This window comes from Chamaea fasciata, unplaced genomic scaffold (assembly GCF_029207755.1).
Source record: "Chamaea fasciata isolate MVZ Bird 193981 ecotype frontalis unplaced genomic scaffold, bChaFas1.0.hap1 SCAF_7, whole genome shotgun sequence".
In the NCBI taxonomy this organism is placed as follows: domain Eukaryota; kingdom Metazoa; phylum Chordata; class Aves; order Passeriformes; family Sylviidae; genus Chamaea; species Chamaea fasciata.
In genome coordinates this window covers 2385555-2399430 of record NW_027094092.1, presented here as the reverse complement: position 1 = coordinate 2399430, position 13876 = coordinate 2385555, and the positions used below count along the sequence as shown (strand labels likewise).

The 13876-nt window shown below is 40.8% G+C and overlaps 1 protein-coding gene and 1 long non-coding RNA gene across 4 annotated transcripts in view; one reads left to right on the top strand and one right to left on the bottom strand.

Annotated features, from left to right (window-relative positions):
- The window catches only part of LOC136292021 (uncharacterized), a 58352-nt gene that overhangs the window by 39720 nt on the left and 4756 nt on the right, over positions 1-13876 (top strand). Inside the window, exon 2 of the long non-coding RNA XR_010721818.1 lies at positions 12824-12920. This is a non-coding gene — a long non-coding RNA (uncharacterized lncRNA). The remainder of the gene's footprint in view (positions 1-12823; positions 12921-13876) is intronic.
- The window catches only part of GALNT18 (polypeptide N-acetylgalactosaminyltransferase 18), a 236587-nt gene continuing 225293 nt past the window's right edge, over positions 2583-13876 (bottom strand). For all 3 annotated transcript variants that reach the window (XM_066187213.1, XM_066187212.1, XM_066187215.1), the window contains one exon: positions 2583-3052. In XM_066187213.1, coding sequence (XP_066043310.1) covers positions 2906-3052 — 147 coding nt within the window. In that variant the 3' untranslated portion in view covers positions 2583-2905. The remainder of the gene's footprint in view (positions 3053-13876) is intronic.

Here is a 13876-nt window from a genome sequence, read left to right as displayed (position 1 = left end):
AAACCCCCCCCCAACCTCCCAAATACAAACAATTGGTAGGGAATATTTTTTACCTTTTGAGGCAACTGATGGTTGAATTAGATTCTATAGTTTTCCAGAAAGTGAAGACGAGTTTTATTTTCCCCTCGGTACTTTTGATTGTCTTTTACAGTGTGAGGCAGTGCTCCTGTATCTGTGTAATTTTTATGCAGCTGCAAAAGAAAGTAGCGATGAGGCAGTTCATGGCTAAGAGTGTCCAGTGAAATGTGGCCACGTCCTTCAGTTCTGCTTGTGCTGTTGTGTTTTTCTGAGAGGCTTGTCAAGGAAAACTCTGTTCAGAGACCTGAGGTCTCAGAGCACAAGAATATAAATGCTTATGTACATCCATTTTTACTGTACCCATTTTGTAGGCTTGCCCAGAGATTTAAACCCTTTTCCCTTTTATTATGTTAACACATAAAAATGGGGAAAGTATATTCTAAAACATGCATTTTACCTATAGCCGAATTGCCGCAGTACAAAGCAATGTTTCAAGTCGAGATTTATGGGGTTTCCCACCGCGAATTTTTATCCTGGTAATTCTTCTGTAGTTACTAGAATGGCAGAATTTAAACCCACAGTCACCACCGAGGGATTCCCTGTAAGGTTGTTAAAGGAAAGTGTTCCTGAGTGCAGACTCCATGGGAATCAAGGGGAGCAGCAGCCCTGGAGCTGGTGTGTAGCAGGGAGGCTGGGCTGGGTAGCACAGAACACGGGTGCTAGGACAAGGAGCAATGGGTTCACACTGAAAGCAGGGAAATTTCGGTTGGATATATAGAGGCATTTTCTTACTGTGAGGGTGGTGAGGCACAGGCTGTCCAGAGAATGTGGATGCCACATCCCTGGGACTCTTCAAGGCCAGGCTGGATGGGGCTTGAGCGACCTGGGCGAGTGGGAAGTGCGCCTGCCCATGGCAGGAGGGATGTTCTAGGGATCTTTAAGGCCTCTTCCCACCCAAACCATTCTATGACTCTGTGGTTTGGCACCATGATCTGGTTCAGTTAAGTGGGGTGTGGTTTTTTGGTTTGTTTGGTTGGTTTTTTTTTCACTTGGCAGTGAGCATCAGCACGCTGCTGCAATGTGATCGGGAGTAACTCCAATTTTCTTTGGGCAGATTCTAGACACAGGTTACTCATTTTGGTATGAAACGTAGCAGCTCAGAGCTCAGCATCTTTCTTTCAAGTCTTTGCCAGCTATCTCCCTCTAGTGCTCATAAATAAAAACGTCCCCAGGCCATAAAGTGAAGGCCCACAGCAGCAAGCCTGGAGAAATCAAGAGGAGACTGATTTGATCCACAGCATTTGTTTTTTCCTTATGGCTGCATCTCCATGCACCAATGCCTCGGTATCTTTGCTGGAAGCAAGCTCAGTTTGTCTCCTGCTCCTCTGCATGTGTTCCACGCTTTTTCTGTCTGAACACGCAGTTTCTTCCCCATTCACCTGGAAAGGCTGGATTAGGGACTGCTCAAAATGGCTCTGCATTCCAATTCCAATTTTAATGTGTGAAGCCAATCAAAGGTCAGGTGTTCAGCCCATCACCACCTCTACGACTATTCTCCTGTTGTTGGCTCAGGGTTTTCCTCTTTGAGAAGCAGATGTATGGTAACTATACATCTGTGTATATGATAAATGTATATAGGAGAAATCAGAACACCTGTAATTAATGTTTCTGTGAACAGCCCCAGAAAGCATTGCTGTGAGCTGATGCTGAACGTGAAGCTGGACTGTAAAAGACAGTCTGGCACATAACCAGCTCCAAAACAGGTTAGGACTGTTGCTTAAGGTAGCAAACGGAATCAAAAGAACAAATACAGTAATAAAAGAGAAAGGAATTTACGTACAAATAAAAGCAGCCGGAAATAGACTCTAGTAATCCCAGTGTTCTGGTTTACCTCATCAAATTGTCTCTCCTCACCAGTCTTAGATGAAGTGATATGGAATTATATTCACACCTTCTTCAAGGCAGGGAGAAAGGCAGAGTGAATTCATACCTTTTTCTCTTGGACGGAGCCATTTTTACCCAACTCTGCAGTACCCAGGGAACATGTGCCTTAAAAAAAGTTGTAAAAACAATGAAGAATTGGAAGGAAAGTTCAGCCACTGAAATGGAAGCCAACCCACTGTGAAATGTCAGGGTTTATATTTTAGTTTCCTTCCAGTAGCAGCTCCTTTTTTCTTGTAGCTTTTTTCCCCTTCTTCTTTAACAAATTCTCTTCCCTGCCTCACTTGAGCCCTGGGGTTCTCTCTGGGGTTTTATTAAGTGGTACTGGAGAGGAAAAATACTTGGGGGCATATTATATACACCTCCACACACCACACCTTCCCCCTCTATTTGCACACCAGTGGCTACAGTGGTCTAGACAGATCTCTGGAGAGGGAGAATGGAGAAAATCCTCCCTCACTGTAGCTATTGGTGTGCAGGTAGAACTTTTTATCGCAAGTCTGGAGAATTCTGATGCTCTGCAGCAACATGCTGAGATCAGGCTTGGGTTAACGAAAGCAATGAAACCAGCACTTAACTTCCAAATGGATTTCCATGGAGACAGCTAGACAGTAATAGCGTTTGGACTTTTTTATTCAATAAAAGTTTGAGTTATAAATATTCTCCATTTGCCTCCTATTTACAGTTGTAAAATATTTGAGGATAGCCTACCCGTCACCTGTCATTCAGCGTCTCTATAAATGTCGTGAAAACATCATTGTGAAATAAAAACGTCTTATTTCCAGCCCACAGACCCTATTTCCACACACTCACAAAATCAAACCAGAGACAAAAAAGGGGCGAGAGGGAACCGGGAGGGTGGGAAGCGGGAGGAATACAGTACAGCAGGCGACAATGCAGTACTTGCTACACAGTAGCAAAAGAAATGGGTACAAAATTTAGTCTGCTATGATGACAGGCTTCTCAGGACGTTCGTAATGGACCAGCGCTGTCCAGTGCACTTCTGAAGGACCAGTTGAAATCCAAATTCGTTTTCACTGTTTTCCTGCAATTCCAGGCAGCGCTTGGATTTTCGGTTCTGGATAGGACCTCCCTGTAAAAATATTGGGGGGCGGGGGGGAAAGAAAAAGAAGTGTTTGTGTTAAACACCGATCTTGTTGCATTGCTGCTGTGGGGTAATATAAGTCATAGAACAATCCAGTGTCTGTCTACTGTGAAGAACTTTCAGGCAAGATAAGCGTTGGATTTGGAATGAAGGTTCCTTTGTCACAGGCTGGTTTAATCTCTGATTGCGACAGTCTCAATTGCCTGGTTTCCATTTCAGCAAATGGGATTTCTGGAATTGAGCTGTGTTTCTAGCCATGCATTTTTAACCACGAGCCAAAGCTTTCCTGTTTGCTTCCGTTCTCTGGTTTCGTGGTTCTGCTGCACTTCTGAACACCAAAATAAGGCAAAAGACAGCCAGGGTATGCTGTATAAAGGATAGAATGTTTATTCCTTGAATACTGAAATGTCTTTTAGAATCTTTTGTTGCTAATCTTCAGTATTGATTCTGTTCAATTCCCAGCTTAATGCTGCCTTATTAAAGCCCTGCTTTCCCTTTTGAGTCGCATCAAGCTTTAAATCACTGCTATCACAGAGACAGCTACAGACCTCAGTTACAATTAAATTGTCATGCAAGTGACATAAATTACATTTCTCCCCCCTTTAAATCTGTTTTCAGTTGGTTCTTTCCTCGTTTCTCCTGTCTAAGGAAGGCAACGGATAACTTGTACACATCAGCGTCTGGGGGGTTTCTTCCAAGATACATGGAGATACAGAGTAGAGTAATTGCACAGAAGTCTGAAAGTGGCTTTTTCTAAAATTATCTTGGGATTTGTGTAGAGAATTACTGGCCTAATCTGCAAATCAAAGAATTACATTAGTACACTTGAAGTATAGAAAGAGCAGAAGAATTTAAATTGCTTGTGTGTGCCATGGGAAAAAATAGTTGCTATAAAAAACCCAAACCAAACACCCAATTTCACACAAAAACCCCACCACCTCACAGTTTTGTTCAAGTCTGTGTTATACCTAGCAATACAAACTGGGAAGGCTTTCTGTTATAATCACAAGGATATTGGCGCAAACCCCACAGAAGGGCTGTGTGCTGTTTCAGAGCAGGCAGTTCCCCAGACAAGGGCAGTTTGTGCCATTCAGCACAGGCTCTGCTTCATTCAGACAGGTGCCTGAGGGTCCTCTCCTACCCCACCAGCAACGCTCAGCAAGAACTTCCTCTAAGACATGACTCCTAAAATAATATTTTGGGCCTGGCTAACGAAGTGCAGAATTAGATTTGAAAGCCCCACATTTTAAATACAGCTTTGGGTGAGAGGGACTATTTCTAGAATGATCCATAAAACTTCAAAACCTGGGGCTCCCCTGAATCCTCCTGGTAGGTCTATGTGCAGCTTTGACACAATTCCCAGTGATCACTTTACTAGACAGACAGGATGGCAGAGGCATTTTAATACACCTCCATAATGAAATGCTGAGTGAACTGTATTTTCCCACTGCTGTATAACTGTTATTGACATTTCTATTAATAACAGTAGTTAAATTTGGCTGTCTGGTGGGAGCATAAACTCCAAACTATCCAAAAGCAATAACGCTGCATGACATACAAGAAATGTGAAGAAACTAGGATGAAAATTTTGTCAAAGCTTTATTATTTGCCATTTCTTCTCTTATCCCAGACACTCACCCTACATCCCCACCCCACTATTCTCATTCCCCCACTCCCTCGGTCACATTGGCCTTCTGGACATCATGGTAGTGAGGCTGATTTTTTTTTTTTTCCCTCCAAGTTAATTTAATGAGCTCTGAACTAGGTTATTCACCTGTACAACTCTGAGGTAAAGGATACTTTCTCATTGTGAAAGGAGCAGTTATCTTGTTTTCTTCTAGAATAACATGACATTTTTATTCTTGATGAAAGCTGCGGGGTGTGGTTTTCCACTGCACAGACTCAGTGTTGCGTGGCAGCCAGGGTCAGCTCTCTTAGCTTTAACTGGGAATTGGGAATTACACCTTACAAGTGTTTCTGCCTAAGCCCAAAATCGAGATTAACTTCCTTGTTTTTTCAGCTGATGCTGGAGGTGTTTTGTGTTGCTGTTACTTACGTAAACTAGTTTTGTATCTTTAGTTTCTTGGTTGTCTCTCATCCAGCTCTCGGTGCTCGAGACATTCTCAGCTCAGATCCTGCACTGGAAGTTGAGGAACGCCGTCCCACTTTGTCTTGTCAGAAATCTAACTTGTTTGGGTCCATTACTTGCCTGATTTCTGAACACGGGATATGACCCTGTGCATGGTACCCTTAGGCTTCTCCCGTCATTTCTAACTTACTAATTTTCATCATAAGGAGATACGATGAAAATATATCATAGGGCTTAAGGAGAGGAACAGAATTCCCTCTCTCCACTTCTTTGTGAAGTATGGCACTTGGAACTCTGTCAGGTAGAGGAACGCACAGCGTTTAAGGCTTAAAGACTGCCACGCAGAGTTGGAATTTTTCTGCTAAATTCCCATTCGTTTCTGTGGTCAAGGGTTTCTTTCACTTGAACGGGCCCAAATGCCTTGTGGATCTGGGGGTAGACGAAGGAGCATGTTCACAGTGGAGACGACATTTTTTCCCTTTTTCTGAATTTTGTAGAGCAGACCTAGGTGTTGATAGGTAAACGTATTCATGAGGAACACTTTAATATAGGCAGCTACACAAAGTGTACTGCTAAGGAAAAACAAAACAAGCAAGCAACCAAAAAAGCATATATATGAAGAGCCCCCTCACACTCCTTCACTCTTTCTGATGTGCCCTCATGTGAAATCTGGCTTTTATTTAACAGAAAAGAGTGAACTGGGAGATAAAAAGCCAAGGAAGCCCTTTTTGATGTGTGGAAAATGCTCTGCATTGGCTACTGAAAACCACCCCGCTGAGTACATTGGAGCTGCTGTATGGAATAGAAAAGAGACACCGAAGTTAAACAGCGGCTAATGTGTGTGAATTCAGTGTTGTAGAGAGAGAGCACTGATGCTTCTTGCAAGACGTGCTTTTTTTAACCACAAAAGAGAAACAGGGAGGCTCAAGGCCTTTTAGGAGCTAAGCTGTTCTGTTTCTAAGAGATGCGAGGCCTGTGCCTGCTTCAGCCCTCAGAGACTGTACACAGCTTTAGATGCTTTCAGCAGCCATATAAATGACAGAACTGCTCTGAAGTAAAGGGAGGAAGGTTCGTATGGTACTTAATTAGAATTTCCTGTTACTTTTCTACTTAAATGCATTCGTTTTCACCCTTTCATATGCCCAGTACAAGCCTGGGACAGTGGGATTGTCCTGTCAGCTCTGGGTTGGTGATAGGACATCTAATGCACGTTGCAAGGCCTGAACTAGTGAGCTGTGTAAGCATTAAAGCACTCGAACTGAGTAACTCCAGTGAAAAAACTGAGCAAGCAGGACTGAGGCATCAAAAGCTAACACTGTATTTTGCTCCTCTAACTGGCTCGGCCTCCGAATTACAGCATTCCTGAATGGTTTTGGCAGCCTGTCATCATCATCATTTGGAACCTTAGAGCCAAATGCAGACAAAGGTGTCCTTTAAGTTAATTATTTTTTGCCTTATTTTTATTTTTTAGCAAGCAGTAATTCAAACTTGTATAAAACTCTCCTAATTGAGTTTACTGCATGCTTGGCAAAATGGTTTGTTGTGTTACTGTGCTTCGGGCTCAGAGAAAGGTGAGTTGCCCATCTGGGTTCCTTTCCCCATTCTAGGCAAGATCCCTACTTTCCAATTTAACGGCAAAAATTGATAGCCTAGGGTAATCTCTTTAATCATGAGACACTAAACACAATTCTGTAGGCTGAAACAAGTTTCAAGAGGAATTCTGCGCAATTGAACGGAACTGGGATTAAGATCACTGATGATGAGAGGCAGCTCAATGGGAGTAGAAGTCTCAAGAGGATAAATAAGCAGCCAGGTCAACTATTCTGTAAAAAACAGACTGAACGTGTCAGCACTAACCAGTCTGACTGAAAACTGCATGGTTTTTGCGAAGCAAATTGAAGCAATTCCTGTGAGAAGCACAAATGTTCTCGGCTCCTGCTGGTACTCAGGCACAAAGAAAACTGATCCAGCGCTTTGTAAGTGTACTGTTAATGTTAACACTGTCTCAAGTCAACATCCTGGTACAAATGCTTTTCACTTCCTTTAGAGTCACTGCACTTTCCGCACTTCTGCTGTATGTAAGGGGCTCCCTTCCCATTCTTCCACTAAAGCAGAATTTATCCAGTAATCTGGCACTTAAGAACACCGTTTGATGTGCCTGCAAACCCTTGCAGTACCAAGTTGTGCAAAGTAATTAGGACAGTTTTTGCTGACCTGTTCTGTGGGATTTGTTTTGCTTTACTGGGGGTGGTGGATGCACAGTTACCAGACCTGAGCACTTTAAAAGACCTCATCACTTGTAGAGACAAGGGATGTTACATGAGCACTGGAGGCTGTCAGCATTACTGGAAATCAGACTGACGGCTATTTTTAAGGAGTTACTCCAAAGTGAACACTTTTCCTTTCAGACTTTAAACCTGCTTTTTGCTCATCATATTAAAGCTCATGTTATTCCACCTGAAAGAGAAAAAACATGCTCTTACCTGCTTGCCTAAACATGGCTATTTCAGGAAAAGGTCTTGAAAGGTTAATAAGTATATCCAGCCTCCCATCACACACACTGTATAGATCGTTGCATTCTCTAGTCTATTAATTTTCTATTTGGACCTCAATCAGCGACCTCAAATATTTACATGTTCGCTCTGCCTTTGAGGCAGAAACTCTCATCTTTGCTGTTGCTTTGATACATTTGAATGAAAGAGTTATGGTGAGGTGTATGAGACACAGATAAACTCCACTCCAGACAGAACACTCAATCTCCTCGTGCATTTCCCCAGAACACTGGGGTAAATTTTCAGTGACTGTTAGCACACCAAATTTAATCCTAAAGAAAATTACTCAAATTTTATACAAGGCTTTTTTTTTTTTTTTTTTTTTTTTTTTTTTTTTTTTACTCTGTGTGACTCACTTCTGTATGGATGTTGACGCAGAAAGAAAATGTTCGCAGGAAGAAGGGAACAATTTATCCCATCCAGTAATTAATACATTTTCAGTATTGCCTGCTTCTTGGAATATTGGATGATGTTATTCAGTTTACATTTTCTGCTTTTTTTTTCTGCTTAAAAAAGATATAGATATATATAATACAGAGGTAACTGATTAACTCCTTCTTGAACCCAAAGAAGTATGAGAAAATTTCCAACCCACTGTCTAACAGGTGTGCTGCAAAGTAGGCCCTGCAACATATCTTCTGCTGTTCAAATTTTTCATCAATTAATTCGAACCACTTTAACTGAAATATTTCTCACTGAAGTATATTGTTATCTGCTTTTACTCAAAGACATGCTTCCTAATATATTTTATATGAGTACTGTGACAATAAGGTGCGTTTAACTGCTCTTTATATCTTTATTTACAGGGTAGATAAGCAAATGAGAATTTTTACAAGCCACGCTTAAAATGTGAATTGTTTTTCCAACAACAAACAAAACTGATTACTATGTACAATGAAAACTTAAGTAGTGCTATAATAGGGATCAGCCAAACCATTTCTTAAGGAAAAAAGTAAATTTTTCCCCTCCTCCTGCACTCAAGTTCTGTTGTCAGGTAGCCACCCAAGCACTTACATCCACTTGCTGGTACTCAGTGTGTAAATTCTGTGAAACATCCTCTGACAGTGGGATTGGACACATCACTCAACAGTTCCACCACTTTAATGTCTACAGCACAATTTTGTTCTCGTTCCTCTCCCAAGACATCTGAGTGTTCAGGTTTTACATGATCATAAATGCTGAATTTTCATAATGCTGCACCAAATTTTTAATACTGCAGCTGTGACAAATCAAATGAAGCAGCCTCATCTGTATGTCCAGAGCGGGTTTCAGTAACTAGGGATCTGTGCAATCATTTTCTGTTTTATTTACTCAAGATTGGATTATCTGATTTGCTTATTCTCTCCAGGACGTAGGAATACACGATACTGTTAATTAAGGCATTAAAAGCAATTAAACCTGGTGCAAGGAAATGCAGTTTCATACAGAGAATGTTACTGGAATAGAAAACAAATTACAGAGATACAGAAAAAAAAAATCAGAAATGGAACATGTGGATATATATCTATCACTAACATTTCTCCACATATATAAAAAAATTATCACAGATTTTTAACAGGTTGCAGTCTTGTTAATAGCAAGATTAAGAAAATAATAACTTGACAATAATTAAATTCAAGCCTCCAGTGAAATACCAAGAAGCTCTTTAGGATATGATAGCTGGAAATCTGTTTTACTCCAGAAAATTGGGCTAACACTAAGAAAATGGAAGTTTTGGAGTACAATACATTAGAAAGACTAAGGTATTTTTCAGAAAGTAAACATGAATTATTGCTGTATCAGCAGTGGCCAGGAAATCTACCTAACATGCTGAAGAACATCCGCAGAAACAAGTATTGTTTATGGTAATAAAATAATTTTTGGAATTAATTATTGAACACCATCTTGGGGCACGGGGGCTGGCGGTGGTAGAGTGAAAAGCCAATTGAAAAGGGAATCTTTTATCCTCACATAGCTCTGATAATTATGGCTAAATGCAGAATTTACAGCTGAAGGCATAGTTTGGTTTTTATTTGGCAGCAAATCCAGATGAGGATGTGTTATGATGATCTTCTGAGAGCCAGGCTTACCTAGCAAGTCCTTTGTGGAAAAGGAAAAACTGGCTTGATCCTCTCCAGAGGATGACGTGCTTGGTTTTTCTGACCACAGCTGTCCTGAGTAACCAGTAGTGGGACAGGTCACTCAGAAATAAACTGCGTTTTTGGGAACTTAAAAGGAGAAGGCTGCAGAGATGCACGCCGGCGAGGGATGACTCACAGATCGATATTTCTGATTTTATTTTCCTCACCACTAAAGGGGGATGATGTTCACACTCTTCTCTTGTGTCTTCCTTGGCCCTAATCTGCCTGCTGTCCTACTTGGTAGCATTCAGAAAGCTGCATATGCAGAACCCACCACATTCCGTGCTCACTGACTATTCAGTGCTCCAACTTTGATACTCAAGCTCTAAATTAGAACTTAAGATGTGTTTTTAAGCTATGTCAGTTCACAGCAACAACTAGAAGTGACTGCCTACATTTTGTACTCCCTCTAGTAGGAGAAGAATTAGATAAAGGTAAATCCTGTGTTTGAAACACCTCTGGAGTCTTGTGTGAGACTTGACCTAGAGAAAATATCCAAAGACAATGTTTTGTCCAATGTTTTCTGCAGGGTAACTTTTCTCTAACTAAAACCCAGAATTTTTTACAATCCTTCTTTTTCATTGATTGTGCCATGGAACAGCTGCCTGTGTAGTGAAACAATATCGTTATACAACCAAGAAAAAGACAGGAGTGCTGGAGACATTTGCTTTATTTGCATGTTTTAATAATGCATTTTGTGAAAACCTCAGGAAAGTTATCTTCTTCTCTTTCATTCTGAGATTACATATAAATGATTTCTGCAAACAACTCAGGCTTGATTCATGTGCTGTGATCTAGGCTTGCTTCAAGTTGTTTAAAGTGTAAGTCAGAGAAAGGCAACAAAGATGTTTTGAAGTGTGATGGAATATTCAGATGGCTGGGAAATCACAAAATATTGTAACATGAAATAAAAACAGGACTTTGTTTAGTAGGGGAATGAAAATTAGTGCCTTTAGTGTTCTCAAGATGTATATCTGTGAATAGCAGTGAGGAACTGGTAAACAAAGTTTCTTAGGAAAAAAGGGAGTGTTAGATAAAGGATTTGCTGCAACTATTGTGACTTATGAGAGTACAGGAAACCTGTTGAATTCATTGTCTCAGACATCAGTGTTCAGTGACTGACCAGATGTTTTTGATGGGCTGACTTAATTTTAAGAGTGCTGATAGTTCTTCTCAGGCACGCTGAGATGATCATGCAGACAAATCAAGTCTCAATCTTCCTGAAGAGAGCACATCAGTGGTCAAGAAGGGAAACCTCCTGGACTTACAGTGAACTGCTGGCTCACAACAGAGCTCATTTCTGAGAAACAGTAAGCACTGACCATTGCCTGGCGCGGTCTTCTGGATGAGGCAATTAATCTAGTTAATTAATTTTGTGCTCTGTGATGCAGCAAATTGTGTACTCCTGGATTTTGCCTTCCCGTTTGAAGTAATATCATTGCGGTATATAGAATTACAGAAGTGTTTTGGAGGCGGAAGACCTTTTAGATCATTGAGTTCAACCATTAATTCAACACTATCTGCTCTGTAACCAAACCAAGCCACGTCCCTAGGTGCCACTTCCACGCGTCTTTTAAATATCTCCAGGAATAGAGTCCACCACTTCTCCAGGTGGCCTATTGCCCTGCTTGACTACCCTTCCAGTGAAGAAATTTTTCCTGATATCCACATCTACACCTCCCCTGGCACAGTTTGAGGCTGTTTCCTCTCATCCTACGGCAGGGAAAAGAGACCAACACCCACCTGGCTTACAACCTCCTTTCCCAGAGAGCAGTAAGGCTCCCAGGAGCCTCCTTTTCTCCCGGCTAAACACCTCCATCTCCCTCAGCCTTGTGCTCCAGACACCATCACCAGCTCTGCTGCCCTTCTCTGGCCACACTCCAGCATCTCAACGTCTTGCTTACAGTGAGGGGTCCAAACCCACACGCATCTTGCAGCTGTAGCTCGTGCCTAGGAGCACCTCATTGTCTTACTCTTTCTCTTTTTCTCCCTATGGACGAAAATATTGTTATAACGTAGCACCGACGGACTACTGATGGGAAGAGCACAACTTCACACTGCTATTTACCAGCCTTAGCATAGGTTACACCTAGGTACTCTTCTCCAGCCAGGTAAATGAGAATCTCCTTTCAGCACAACTAGGAAACCTAAGATTTTTATATTCTTCCCAGGCATGTTAACAGATTTCCAAAGGTTCATGGGGTTTAGATGAGATTATTTGTGAGAAATAACTCCCTAGGGAAACAAAAACACTGAATGACAATTTTATTTCTTTTGTGTGTGTGTATGTTGTACTTAATTAATCTAAGTTTTCTAATCTGAATGCTCCACAAGAAGGAAGCTTAATGCATTTTAACCCAGAACCTGAACTACTTGCATTATCATTATATGCTTATGATTAAACCAGTCTCTAGAGCCTAAGAAATAAATTGAGTGCCAAGTGAAGAAAATTAGGAAATGAATTTGCACCGCTATTTCAATTGATCTGCACATTCTAGCATGGGAATTTAGGCTGGACTCTTTGGGACTCTGATCATAGTGTCTAGTTATTGAAAATGGCTTTTTCCCCACTAACCACACAAATCCGATTACAACTGATATTGGGGAAAGAAATGTCCTTGCTGCTGCAGCACAAACCTTGCGCAGTTTACTCAGACAGTAATGAAAATAATCTATTTTTTTGTCTGATATACTGAGTGTCACCGCTCTTGGGTTCAGGACACCATGCTTGATGGCCTGATCATTTCACTGAATAACAAACACTCTTTTCTTGTCGATTTTTTCATCCTGATTTATTTGACTTCCAAGGGAACCCTTTTCTCATCTTCTTATCTCAGACTATAGAGGATTACTTGGTAGCCGAATCTTACATACATAACGCTTTTAACTCCGTTGGGATTAAAGATGCAACTTTTACTCACTCGATAGGGACAGGGTTTTGTTTTCAGCTGGGAATTTTGAACTAATAACAGCAAAACTCCTTCCATCCCTCCCACAGCTGAGGAATGCAGAACCCAAGCAGAGACTGGTGTGGTAATGCAAAGGAGGAACCAAAAGCAGAGCTGAGATCCCCTGAAACTCAGGCCCTTCACTTGGTAAGTGCTGGTTATCACTCAAGTTGTAGGAGACGTTCAGGATTTGGCCAGGGTTTTGCATGGCTGACAGGACAATGCCATGCAGTGCCTTGGCAGCAGCTGTCATCTGCCACTGTTGGGTGCAGCTGAAATGAGGAAGAATCATGTGCAACTCGAACAAATAATTTCTTTGTAAATAAATGTGGCATTCAAAATTAGATGCTAAAATATGCAAATAGGGTATCTGTTTTGAAGGAAGAACATGGGTATGTGTTAACTTTCTTCTAAATTAATTCAGCACAAGTGTCTTTGGAGCTTAAAATGTAGTTCTCAGGAGAGTAAATACTGCATAATGCGATATGCTAGGAAAGATTTGAAATGCACCCACTAAAAGCTCATTTTACTGCTGTATTTCACACAAACTTTCTAGCTGGCAAGTTCTACACCAATTTGCAAAGATTAAAACTTGCTACTAGAAAATTACTCCAAACAGAAAACTGAACCGATGCAATGAAATTTTGGTTACCACTAGCTACAGCAATAATTAACAAGTAAATTTAACATGAGTTGGCAAGAATTGCCAAGCAAATCTAACATCAGTTGTTAAAACACAATACTTTTTAGCAATATTCCTATTCCAGATTTTTATGCATGTTTTTTTTGCATATACATTTTTGTATTTAAGTTGCAGTCAAGTATTCAAAATGGAGAAAGCTCTTATGCATTCAGATTTTTGTACTTTTCAATGCCATTCTGCATAAACGGTACTAAAATGTTTACAGGCTTACAGTAAGACGTAGTTCATGGTGAATAAAAAAAGAAACATTTTAATACACTTTTTTTTAACTTAATATTGTCATCTTAAAATATGACAAGAATATTACGTTACACATGTCTTAGGGACAAATTTACTAGAGCAAAATGAAAATTGAAATGTTATTTTTTCATGTCTGAACAGAACAATGGTTCAGCTTCCT